Source organism: Mastigoproctus giganteus, chromosome 6, assembly GCF_048544385.1.
Source record: "Mastigoproctus giganteus isolate SK-2022 chromosome 6, ASM4854438v1, whole genome shotgun sequence".
Classification (NCBI taxonomy): domain Eukaryota; kingdom Metazoa; phylum Arthropoda; class Arachnida; order Uropygi; family Thelyphonidae; genus Mastigoproctus; species Mastigoproctus giganteus.
In genome coordinates this window covers 202,694,028-202,706,999 of record NC_143580.1, presented here as the reverse complement: position 1 = coordinate 202,706,999, position 12,972 = coordinate 202,694,028, and the positions used below count along the sequence as shown (strand labels likewise).

Genomic DNA, 12,972 nt, shown 5'->3' with positions numbered 1-12,972 from the left:
CCTAACGTATATGAACCTCTACCTGATCCTCCCGTTAAAGTCTTGAAACGTCTGGAAGCAAATGTTAATAAACTTGTCCACGCATGGCTTAAAGATAAGAAGATCCCGACCGCGACTCACCATCTTCTGCGAGGTACTGGCTGTCAACTACCACAATTCTACGGATTACCAAAGATCCATAAACCGGGTATTCCTCTCAGACCTATAGTGTCTTGCTGCAGTGCCCCAACGTATGAACTGTCCAAACACATCGCGAGCCTCCTCTCGCCTCTTATAGGTAATACATCTCACACCGTTAAAAACAGCAGTGAATTCATTAACACCATTAAGGACATTTCAATCCCTGATAACTCTGTCATGGCATCATTTGACGTGGTTTCTTTATTCACCTCGATTCCCGTCCAACAGGCCGTGCACTGCGCCAGAAGGCTCCTTGAGAGCGACTTAAGCCTCCAATCCAGGACGTCACTATCCACTGATGACATCTGTACCGCCCTCAACCTATGCCTCTCTAGCAGCATCTTCACCTTTGAAGACTCACTCTACAAACAAGTACATGGCACTGCTATGGGTGCCCCTGTCAGTTCCGTAGTAGCTAACATCGCCATGGAAGATCTGGAGAAGCAGATACACCAGAACCCACCTACACCTATTACAACGTGGTGTAGATATGTCGACGATATTTTTACCATAATACCACGTGGTTCTGAAACGGTACTACTAGAATACCTCAACTCTCTATCCAATTTCATCAAGTTTACCGTAGAATCAGAGGTGGACGGTTCGCTCCCGTTTCTGGACGTGCTAGTGCATCGCGTAGGCCCACATCTAGAGACCTCAGTATACCGCAAACCCATGTGGTGCGGTCAATTCACCAACTACGGGTCCGGCCACGCTCCAAGCCATCTCAATAGCACTGCCCGCACCCTGTTCTCCAGGGCCTGGAGCCATTCCAGCACCGACACAATTAGACGTAACGAGATCTCCCGTGTGAAGGCGGACTTAACCAGATGCGGTTATCCATCCCATGTACTAAACAGATGCTTGTTACAGGCACAAGAGCTTACTTCCAACCCAAGACCTCCGAAGCAAGTCGGCATATCATCCGCCTACATTCCGTACTATCCAGGAGTGTCAGGACGTATCTCGAAGATCCTGAGAAGTTACAACATAAAATGTGTACAATTACCAGGTAGGAACCTACGTTCACTTGTCTCCAGTGTGAAGACCCCTGTCACACCTGTCTTACGCAGCAATGTAGTGTACCGTATCACCTGTAGGGCCTGTAACAGTTGCTACGTAGGTGAGACATCGAGACGTCTCCAGGATCGCCTCACGGAACACGACAGAGCAATCCGGCTTGCCGAAACTGACCAGTCCGCGCTTGCAGAACATTTTTGGGCTACGAACCACGATCTTGACCCCAAGCGCGACTTTGAGATAGTGGACCACGCGCGACACTTTCGCCACCGCCTATGGCTAGAGTCACTAAACATAATGAACAACCCTAAGGCATTAAATCGCCAGAAAGGCATGCGTATACATCCAATCCTGGAGACAACCGTTTTATTGATGGATGATCACTGGCGCAAGGCAGCACACGTCCGTGCTACAACAATGACGAATGAGTAACGTGCCACAGTTTGCTTGTAATGTATTTAAAAATTCTGTCAGTTGAGAAAGGGACACGAGTTCCGAAAGCTTCTGGAAATATTTTATTTTATTTTATTTTACTGGGTATACTTTAAATAAATATCTGTTAAACTATGGACCCCAGTACTCCAGGCCCATTTGTCACTATTAAGATTTACGTTTTATAAAAAGGGTTAGTAAATTCAAATTTCAATACCACTATAATCAACTCAACCAACTAAACAGCAGAATATAAAAATTAATATAATTTATTTACAAAATAAAAATACGTTACATATAAAATCTTAAAAATTTATTATAGATAAGTGTTAAAAAGTATATAATAAAATATATTAGAATCTCAGTATGGGGATTTGAAAATTTTTCCTCTCAGATATTATTACTTTATACAACAAACATTGAGTATTTCAATATGTATTCATACATGCAGTGCAACCACAATATACAATATATGGACACTAGCATTATAAGTATGTATGATATACCTGTAATGTTAATGTCAATGATATTTAACCCCAGGGGCTCACATCTGGTGAGTATCGGCTTGGCGCACCCAGGGTCCTGAGCTGGATGTCATCATTCTTTTCTTTCTTAGTGAATTCCTTCTCTCTCTCTCTCTCTCTCTCTCCCTCCCTCCCTCCCTCCCTCCCTCTCTGGGTAACTCGGGAATTTTTTTTTTTTTTTTTTTTTTGGCTGGTGCATTAAAAGCCTCAAGCTTCCTTGCACCATATAGCTCACGATAATAATAATAATAATCTTTTAACACCCACTATATAGCCTGAAATAACATTTACTTTATTATAATTTTTAATATAAATATGTAATGACCTAAATAAGTCCTTTTATCCTAAGAAATTTCATTTTGGCATGTGTGTGGGTTAATTTTCATATTTCAAGTTGCTTTGTCTACACGATTGCTGAGTGGGAGTGATGAGCATATCATTTAACTGCCAGCAATGAATATGCAAAGAATATGCTTGTATTTATTTTTTATTTTCACTAACAAAGGCAATAAGATAAATTTCTTTATTTTCAGAAAATAACAACAATAATAACTTTTGTTATTGTCTTAATTCAAGGTGTGGGTCAGCCTTTGTTGTGATGCCTTCTGTCTCATATCACACAGTAGCCCATTAACTGTCAACATGCCAGGGGATCTCACAGTAAAAACAGTTTTCCCTAAGTTTCATTTTCAGCTGTTTTAACCAAAATATCTATTTGGACATGGTGATGTAGTTGTTCCAAGTTCTCCCTTCATAAAGATAGGGGAGCAAGTAATTTGCTGTGTGGCACCATAGCTATTAATAGCAGTGATTCTGTAGTAAGAGCATTTGTTCCCCCAATTCATCTTTCTATTTAGTGGGTGTCAGGGAGGTAGCATTAACAAAAGACTCCTTTATAAAGTGTGATATTATTACTTAGCTATGCTGTACTGATAAAAACTTAAATAATAAAATGTTAACATTCACTATTGCAGCTCTCTTTAGAAAGACATAATTGCTGTAAGCTTCTTTCAATAAACAAGTTAGCATTAGCAGTGGCAAATTATGCAAGAAAGCAAGTTTATACATCATCAGCCAAAAAAAAAAAACCATGACGCTTCCCATTTCACCTATTCATTCCCTCCAATAGTTTGTCTAGTTAGTCCTTGAATTTACTTAAATTATCAACTTCCACAACAACAGATGGAAGTTTGTTCCAGCAATCAACCACTCACTGGCTAAAGGCAAACTTTTGTGCATCTGTGCTGCAACTATCCTTCCTCACTTTGAATATGTGCCCCTCATGTATAGAGGAAAAATCCGATCAGCATTGAGCTTGTTCAATCCATTCAAAGCCTTAAATACCTCAATCAGATCACCTTGCAGGTGCCTAGTCTCAGACGCTACGATCTGCAGAACTTAAGCCTTTCTTGGTAACAGCAAACCTTGGTTCCACTCACCAATCTTGTTGCCCTTCCCTGTACTCATTCCAGCAGCTTTACATCCTTCCTAAAATGAGGCCTCCAGACCTGTATGCAGTGCTGAGCTATAGTGGGCTCACAAGAGCCCATTGTTATTTTTTTTGAAAATTTGCGAGTCCATTGTTGAGACGATCATTTATTTAACAAATGAAATCCTAAATGCGCAATTATTGAGTATCCAGAGCCAAAACTATGGCAGGGCGAATGGGGCCCCATTCCCAGCATTTTAATGGTGCAATCGATTGGTTATGTATTTTAAAATTGCTTCAGTTTTGATTTAATTACAGTCGGACCTCTGTTTAACCAACTTCTTTATACCAGATTTTTTTAAAATCCCTTGGTAATTACATTTAAAATACCGTAGTTTCCGTAGAACAAAAATTATTTCCACGTAACGAACAGATTAGGAGAGACAACTTTGTATGCATTGTTCTCACCTGTAATTAGGAAGCACGAATTAAGGGTGAAAGGGATTACCGTTCCACAATGTTAGTGGTGTCTGTAAAACTTATGCAGCCACATTCTCAGAAGTCATGCTAGTCAATATGCTTTCGATAGCCAGTCAGAGGATTAAGAAGATACCCGACATGGATAATAGGCTCTGGTCAACCTGTGTTGTGGTTCCCCTTTACAAACGGGCGTATGTTTAGTGAGTGATCTATGCCTTCAAGAAAATTTCTCCTCTCTATGTTTACATTGTCACAGTAGCTGAATATCTGAGTGATTCTGATATTTTGCACAGTATTCAAAGAACTAGTGACAGTAGCAACATAGGGGGTGCCTCCGTAGCCAGGTGGGCAGGAGCAGCAGTGTGTAGCACACACTTCTTGATTAGACCGGGGTTCGAGCCCATGACCACCAAATACGGAGAATGCAGAAAGGTCAGGGAATGACCACCGCATATCCCTGGAGCAATATGGCCTTAGTTGCTAATGCTTCTAAAAACCAAAATAACAAACAAACAAACAAACGTGGGGGGGGGGAATTGAGGAAACTAACATATTATATAAACTTTAAGAAGATGAAATGTTGACAGATTTTGAAACTTTGTCGAGCCTTTCACTGCGTACAAAATGTTCTAAAATATAATGGCATACAGGCAATAATTAAAAAAAAAAAAAACTGTATTACCAATCTCCAAAAAAACTAGCGTGAATTAAGGATGATTGCTAAAGAACTTGATGTGGAAACTACAAAGATCAGTCATGTGTTCAGGCTACAAAGAGCAGCTTGTAGCTTGCGAATGGTAATTGCGGGTTAAGGGAATTATCCTGCATTGTGGAAACATTTTGGATCAGATGCTGCCGTAGCCCAGTGGTCAGGCGCGCGAGTGCATAAGTATACGTGCCTTGAGTGATCGGGTTCAAGCACCCTGACTGCTGAATATGGTGCTGTTTCTTGTATTCTCTCTACCTTGGCGACTCCGTAGCCAGGTGGGAAGGAGCAGCAGTGCATAGCACACGCTTCTTGATTAGACCGGGGTTTGAGCCCGTCACCACCAAATATGGAGGATGCGGAAAGGTCAGGGAATGACCACCGCATATCCCAGAGCAATATGGCCTTAGTTGCTAATGCTCCTAAAAACCAAACAACACACTCTCTCTACCTTGTGAACTCCTCTGATGGTATGGTCACCCTGAAGTATAAACAGGGAATTTATTTTTATTTGGGATTGTTAGAGCGACTTTTAAATCTGGAATTTCTTAACCATTTAGCAGTAATGATCGACATCCTGCAGGAGCTCTCTTGCATTTCAGAAGCTTTACAGATTCACTATGGCAAAATCAGATATATTAATTATTCGAACTATCAATGCTATTGCTAATTTGAAAAATTCTGAAAGAAAATATGAAGCTAAAATTGAGAGCATGTTGAAGTGTAAAGAATTTGAAGGAATCAAAATCGAAAGTAAGAACAGTAAAATTACCTTGTGACAAGTTATTAAATGCATTGTTTTATCCTTAAAGGATAATTTATTAATGCAACAGGGTGATTTTAAATTAAATAAAGAAAATAATCATACCATTGAAAGAAATTTTAAACATATTCTACCGGAAATCATGGAATTTAAAAGAACTTTCGTCTGGGTGGCAGAGACTGTGAAAACCGAATAAGAAATTTGTTTTTTGATAAAATATGAAATAAAAATCAATGATTTTATTGATTTTGTCGAAGACAGGTTATCTTTAAAATTGAGTGAAATTCCCTTTACAGTTAAGATAGCCAGAAATATCTTTGTAACCATTGGGATTAGCAGTGCTGAAACTGAGCGAGGTTTCAGCGTAATGAGTAATATCATGTGAATGAATGAATAATGTTGAAAATTAAACACATTGCAGATTATGATGACCATACATCTAAATGGAAAACCATTACTTCAATTTGATCCGGATCGTTATGTCAATATTAATAAAGAAGTAAATTTCATATGGCAATTTTTAAAAGAAAATTTTCTTGAATATTTGTGCAATATTTTTTTCATGTAATCTGTGATTTTTGTGTACCTTTTCTAGAACAGTTCGTTTTTTATGTAATATTTGTTTTTATATTCTAGAATGTTTTGTGATAATTCGTTATTTGTAATATGAGAAATATTTTTGTTATTTTTTATTTGCAATATTAAAATTTTATCATGAAAAAAATGTATCCAATATATTTCTCTAGTTGTAAAAAAAAGAATAAAAAAGATGCGCGTCTGCCGAGCATGAGCGGTAGATGGTTTTATGTGAAACATCCTTCGCGTCACTACATGACATCACATGGTTGTGACGTCATACTATTCAAAAATTCCAAACAGTTAGAACTCGAGATATCGTACTGGTCATGAAAAATGCGTCACGTGCTCTAATCTAATCATATACTACTAGTGAGGGTCCCACACAGACTAGTGTGGGAAGCACCTCTGGCAGATGCCACGGGTGATGTCACTTCCGTGACCGATCAGATTTACTCGGTAGGTACCCCCCCCTCCAAAAGGATGTTTCACATCAAAAAGTCGGCAGACGTGCGAGTCCATTGTTAAAATATTCACAGCTCACCACTGCCTGTATGTAGTACTCAAGTTGTGGCCTGACTGATTATTCCTTATACAAAGGAATAATCGCCTCCTTATCCCGGCTAGAAAAATTCCTGTATATCACTGACAAGGCCCCATGAGCTGCTCTGGCAGCCCGTCTTCACGCTCAGAAAACTTCATATCTGATTGCATAATTACCTCTAAGTCTTTTTCTTTCGCCAATACCTGAGTGTAGTACTGCACAGTTGATACGTTACTCTGGGGTTACTGCTACCCATACGCAATACTTTGCATTTGTCAATGCAAAGTATTGACAACTTTGCACAAGTATTGACAACTTTCCACCTTCCCAACTTCAGTTGCCACCTCTCAGCCCACGTTTGGGCTGAGAGGTGGCAACTGAATTGCCCAACTTTTCTAGCTTCTGTTGCAGTAGCGTACCATCATTACTGTCATTAACCACCCTACTAACCTTTGTATCATCTTTAAACATGGACATTAAGCCTGATATCCTTTCATCAATATCATTGATAAATATTGAAAACAACAATGGGGCCCAACACCAAAGCCTGGGGGACTCCACTAAAACCATTAGTCCACAAAGGGCAATGTCCACTGATTACCATTCTCTGTCTTCTCCCACTCAACCATCCCTTTATCCAAATCAGCAACTTTTACTTAATGCCACACTTCTCCAATTTGTACAGCAGTCTTTTATGTGCAACAGTATCAAAAGCTTTCCTGAAATTCAAGTATGTAACATCAGAATTATTTTTGCATCCAGTTCCTTTGTGACCACATCGTAGCAACCAATCAGATTTGTAAAACAAGATTTCCCCTTAACAATCCCATGCTGCATCTGAAGTGTAATTGCGGTGTTGTCGAGATTATCCTGCATTATTTCTTTTACCAGTGACTCCATTATTTTTGCATCCAGTTCCTTTGTGACCACATTGTAGCAACCAATCAGATTTGTAAAAAAGATTTCCCCTTAACAAACCCATGCTGCATCTGAAGTGTAATTGCGGTGTTGTCGAGATTATCCTGCATTATTTCTTTTACCAGTGACTCCATTATTTTTCCTGGAATAGAACTTAAACTAACAGGTCTGTAATTAATTGTGTCACCCTCTGATCCTCCCTTTTGAATTGGGGATAAACATCAAGGACTCCTGCATTCAAGGATATTCCAAAGATACTCTAAGGGTTTGCTTACTTCCTTTGCTGTTTCCCTTAATATAACTGGATAGATCCCATCCACCCTAGGTGTCCTTCTTATGTTTCAACAATTTCTCTTTGCTTTCCCCTCAGTTATTACAAAATCATTTAGCTCCCTCTTAGAGTTTGATAAACTTCTGGTATCCCCCTTCCTAAAGAATTCCTCATGTATGCATGTAGATGCAAAATGCTCATTCAATTTGTCAGCAACCTGAGCAGGTTCATCAACTGTCAAACCATTGATATTGAGTGGACCATTTTAATTCATCCCCTTCCTTCTATTGTTTACATAAGTAAAGAAGTCTTTGCTGTTTTTCTTTGCATCCTTCTCCAAAGATTTCTCGTAATCTGCCCTCGCTTGCCTGACCTCCTTTGTGACTTGATTACAGACTAGTTTTTATCTACCATAAACTTCTGTGTCATCCGATAATTTATATGCATCACTTGTAGGTTTCTTCTCTGCCACGAGTTTCATCAGTTCATCTGACATCCATTTAGGCCTTGAAGAGTATTTCTTAGTTATTATGAAAAGTCTAATAGCTTCTATGATTAATTTCTGGTACACTTCCCATTTAGAATTTGCTGATGGCAACATCAACAGTTGGTCCCACTGTATAGAATTTAAAAACTGTTTGAGACCACTGCGGTTACCTTTATGAAAGCAAAAAAACCTCTCCTTTTCCGTTTAAGCATCTTTAAGTAAATCCCAAATCAGTACACTGTGATCACTGCCACCTCAACAGTTCTTTTATCTGCAAATTCTTAATTCATGAATAATCACTGCTGATAATCAGATCTAGAGTATTACTCCCTCTTGTTGCCTCTCGAACTTGCTGCTGTCGAAAACAGGCATCCAGATCCAGTAAATCTACAAAAGTCTTCCCAGTGTATGAATGATCAACCTACAAATTCCAGTCAACATATTTAAAGTTAAAATCCTCCATTATAAGACATTCTGATTTACTGGCCCACTCTATTTTTCTGTACAGGTCTTTGTTGTACTCATCAGAGTTATCACGCCTATAACTCACTCCCCCCCTCATTTTTGCTTTCCCAGTGCTTATGCCACACCAAACTGACTGAACATTGCACTGGCCACCCATGTCAACTGGATGCACTGCCTTAGATTTCATGTGCTTCTTAACTAGAGCATAACCCCTCCATCCTCCTATCCTGTCTGCCCTTTCTGTCTACATTGTATTCCCTCTATTCAAATTCTGCATCACTTATGTCTGGGAGTGAAAAGTCTCTGAAATCCTAACAGTGTCTCCATTTGATGTCTTGACAAGCACTTCAAATTCATCAAATTTATTTACTTTACTCCTAGCATTGGTGTTTATGCAAGTATATATGCACCTGTTCTTACTCTTAGTTGCCCTAACCCAGCCTATGTATTTACTTGTTTCATGATGACTCCCATCAGACCTTGAAACCTCCAGCACCTTGCTTATGAGAATGCTGCTCATTTCAATACATGCAGTGTGAGAATCACTTTCACATCTACCTGCAGCTATTATTAATCTATTAGTCTGTGTATCTTCCCAAGTTAGCAGTTTTCCGACCCACCTAACACTGCCTGGATAGCATCAGCAAATATTCTTGCACTCTTTCTATTAAGTGTATCCTATCTCTGTAGAAGCAGTCTCTCCTGTTAACAAGTACAGACTATGCTGCAAAAAATTCTCCCCCATGAGCCTTGCACAGTCTCTCCAGGGCTGAATTGATTGACAAGGCTCTCATATACTCCCTCCTGTCATGTCTAGACAGAATTGCAGACACTTTCAAATTTAACCCTAACTTTGATGCCCTTTGGTAGGACAGTGTTCTCTGCAGGGCTAGAGCATCTCTTTACCATAGTAACTTGTGCTGTCTTTTGAAAGCCTATTTTCACCAATGGCAGGTTGTTAAAACATCTTACATAGACCAGACTAGACCAGTGTGCAGCAAATAACATCTGAATTCAATCAAATCTAGAACTGTCCTATTTCAATCCATTCTGTGCACAGGAAATTGAAGAAATTGAGTATTGGCAGTGGCCTGCCTATTCGGAGGCCACTTGTTTGACAGAGAAAAACAGAAAATCTACTTGCAGTGGTGCTGAGAACATAGGAACGATAGAATAACGTCATATGGTCAAATGAATCACAATACACTTTGTTTTGCAATGGTGGTTGGCAGTGAGTGTGGTGAGAACTTTACTAAGCGATGGATCCTGCTTGCCTTTTTAAGAAAACCCATGATCTGGAGGTGGTATCATGGTATGGGGAATGCTTTGTTGACACAGACTGAGTCTGTTAATACTGGCAGAAAGTCGAATGTCAACCAGGGACTACCTGAATTTTGTATCAGATCTACTGCATCCTTGATGCCACAGTGCATCATCCCATAATCATGCATGAATGGTTCTGAGAACATAACACTGATGCTGCAATTCCACTGTCTTCCCTGGTCCCTATATTCACCTGATCTTAGTTCTATTGAGAATGTGTGGGGATATGCTGAGAGAAGTATTTAGCAACGAAGTCCTCTTTCTTCAACTCTGTCAAAGCTTTATATTTTGCTGGAAGAATGATTAAACTTACACGAAAATGCACTAAAACATCTTATAGAATCCATGCCGTGCCACATACTTGCTGTTATTCAAAACAAAGTTAGTTTGATTCAGTATTGAATAAGGGTTTGTATTTTATTTTTTTGGCAAGTATGTGTACTAATACATGACTCATATTGCTTTATAGAAGAGATAGGAAGGGACCAGAGCTTTTTCAGAGATTAGATCTTAAAGCCAGTCATGGTTTTTTGCTTCAGGTCTCCAAGTCTGGTCACAGAGGCCCTGCTCTTCCTTAGTGTGGTGTGATGGTGCATTTCAACCTCCGCTTTTGTTTGTTCCCACCTGGTGATCAGCTGTAATTCAGAGTTGTTCATAGCATTTTTAGATTTTTTTTCTTTTTCTTTTTTTACATTCATTATATTTTTTAGACCTTGCACATAGGGGGATATATTCAGGATTACTAACAGTTCCACGAATGTGTGAAGGGGCCAACAGAGGATTTGGCTGCTGCAGAATGAGTAGACCGCTGAATTGGACCTGAATACTAGTTCTGTTGTCATTATCAACTTTCATGTGGCAGCCCTAGTTATTCTCACTGGAAGAATGTGCACAATAAAGTCAGACTTTTTTTTGTGTATTGATTGCATAGACTATAAAAAAAAACAATAATAATAATACTCAATATCATGGAAAATTTTCATGAATTAAAAACACAAATAGTATTTTTACATTTTGAAGATGTAAAGTGGAAAAAATAATTTTTTGTCTTCAAAGCTAAGAAACCATATATAATGTGTCTTAAATACCTGAATGGAATTATGGTATATTTTTTCACAGATTTGGTTGTTTATCAGTTACTTTTCTAATCTTATACAGTGGTGAAATAATTTATTCTCTTCAGTAATGTGAATTTTTTTTCTGTTTATAGGAAAACAAAATGAAATTAGCCAAACTATTAGAAGAAAAATACCATGTTGAAATCAATCCTGCTTCAATGTTTGACATCCAAGTGAAGAGAATTCATGAATATAAAAGGCAGTTACTAAATTGTCTTCATATGATTGTCATGTATAATCGCATTAAAGCAAATCCAACTGCACCATTTGTTCCTCGAACTGTCATGATTGGAGGAAAGGTTAGTACATATCGCCTGAATTCTTTTGCATTTATATTTTAGACTTAATTTTTTTTACAAATACAAATACAAATTTTGAAATAATAAATTTCATGGCTTTTGTTTGCTTTACACATGTTTCAAGTAAAGAGTGAAATTTCCAGCAAAAAATTTGATGTTTTGTATGTAGTTACAAAAAAAAAAAAAAAAAACACTTAATTACCCACGAGTTTTCTTTGAATTTTTTTTTTTAAATTGCTTTAAATCATGCAGATTTTATTGCAATGAGGACCACATTTCACTTTTTTAATTATAAGATGTGGTCTTTGAATTAAGTTAATTGTTAAGTACCAGCACTGTAGTGGTTATATTGTCATTAATTTTTGTTATCTTATAACCATTCCAACAAATGTATATAACATTCACATTTGGTTTATAGGGTCTTTCTTTTAATTACTGATATCATTTGCTGTAGAATATCATGTATCATCCCCTTTACAAATAATTAAAGTTAATTAAGTTCTGAAAAAATAAAGGAATTTTACTGATAAACATGAATTTATTATTTTTATAGGAGTCAATAATCGGAAAGTAAAATGATTTTTAAAAAATGAGAAAAAAGTGAATAGGTAAAAATCATGACCAAAGCTCTCTTAGCCACATCTCTTTTTCATTTTTAGTGTTATGGTTTTATTTCTGCTATATTCATCCTTCTCTGATTAATTCTATAGAAGAATGAATAACAGCAACTGGAGCAGTCAACTTACTTGGTTAAAGTTCATTTATTGGCATGTTGAATTGCATAATCAATTATTATCATTTGGTTAATAATATTTTATAAATCAAGATTCAATTATTATTATGTGGTCTACTTTTAGCAATTACAGTTTGCCACAAAATTTGTAAGGGTAGCATTCTTATTGATTATGCAAAGGGTAAATAAAGATAGAATTTCATTGCTGGTACAATCTAATCTCTGCTGTTCATGGCGAACCTTATTAACAGCAAAGTTGCTGTTAGCTAATGTTTATGTTATTTTAAAACCTTCCAGCAGACTATTATTAATATGGATTTTGTAATTGTTAATCTACAGAGATCTCCTGGTCTATGCCACACATCTTTAGAAAATTATAAGGCATTCCAAAAGTTAAAAATAAATAAATAAAAAAAATCATATATTTAAATTTAAAATATATTTATTTAAAATAAAAATTATTTATTATTATTAATACTGTTGGTGAGTTATTACCAATACTATTCACACCATGATTTTTTAAAAATGTTTTTTGGGAAAGACCCCTAGACTCCCTTTACTACTGGGACTTCCTCAGCATTTCAGAAATTTATATTTTACTAAAAAAGTCCTGCCTTTAGTAATTGGGTAATAGTTTTTTCTCTGACTGCACTTGGTGGTGAAAAGTGACAATTTTAATTTCTTAACAAGTCCTGCCTTTAGTA

The 12,972-nt window shown here is 37.4% G+C and overlaps 1 protein-coding gene across 1 annotated transcript in view; it reads left to right on the top strand.

Annotated features, from left to right (window-relative positions):
• Positions 1-12,972, top strand: part of LOC150084884 (glycogen phosphorylase-like) — a 227,805-nt gene that overhangs the window by 146,312 nt on the left and 68,521 nt on the right. Inside the window, exon 13 of the mRNA XM_090376683.1 lies at positions 11,329-11,535. Coding sequence (XP_090232809.1) covers positions 11,329-11,535 — 207 coding nt within the window. The remainder of the gene's footprint in view (positions 1-11,328; positions 11,536-12,972) is intronic.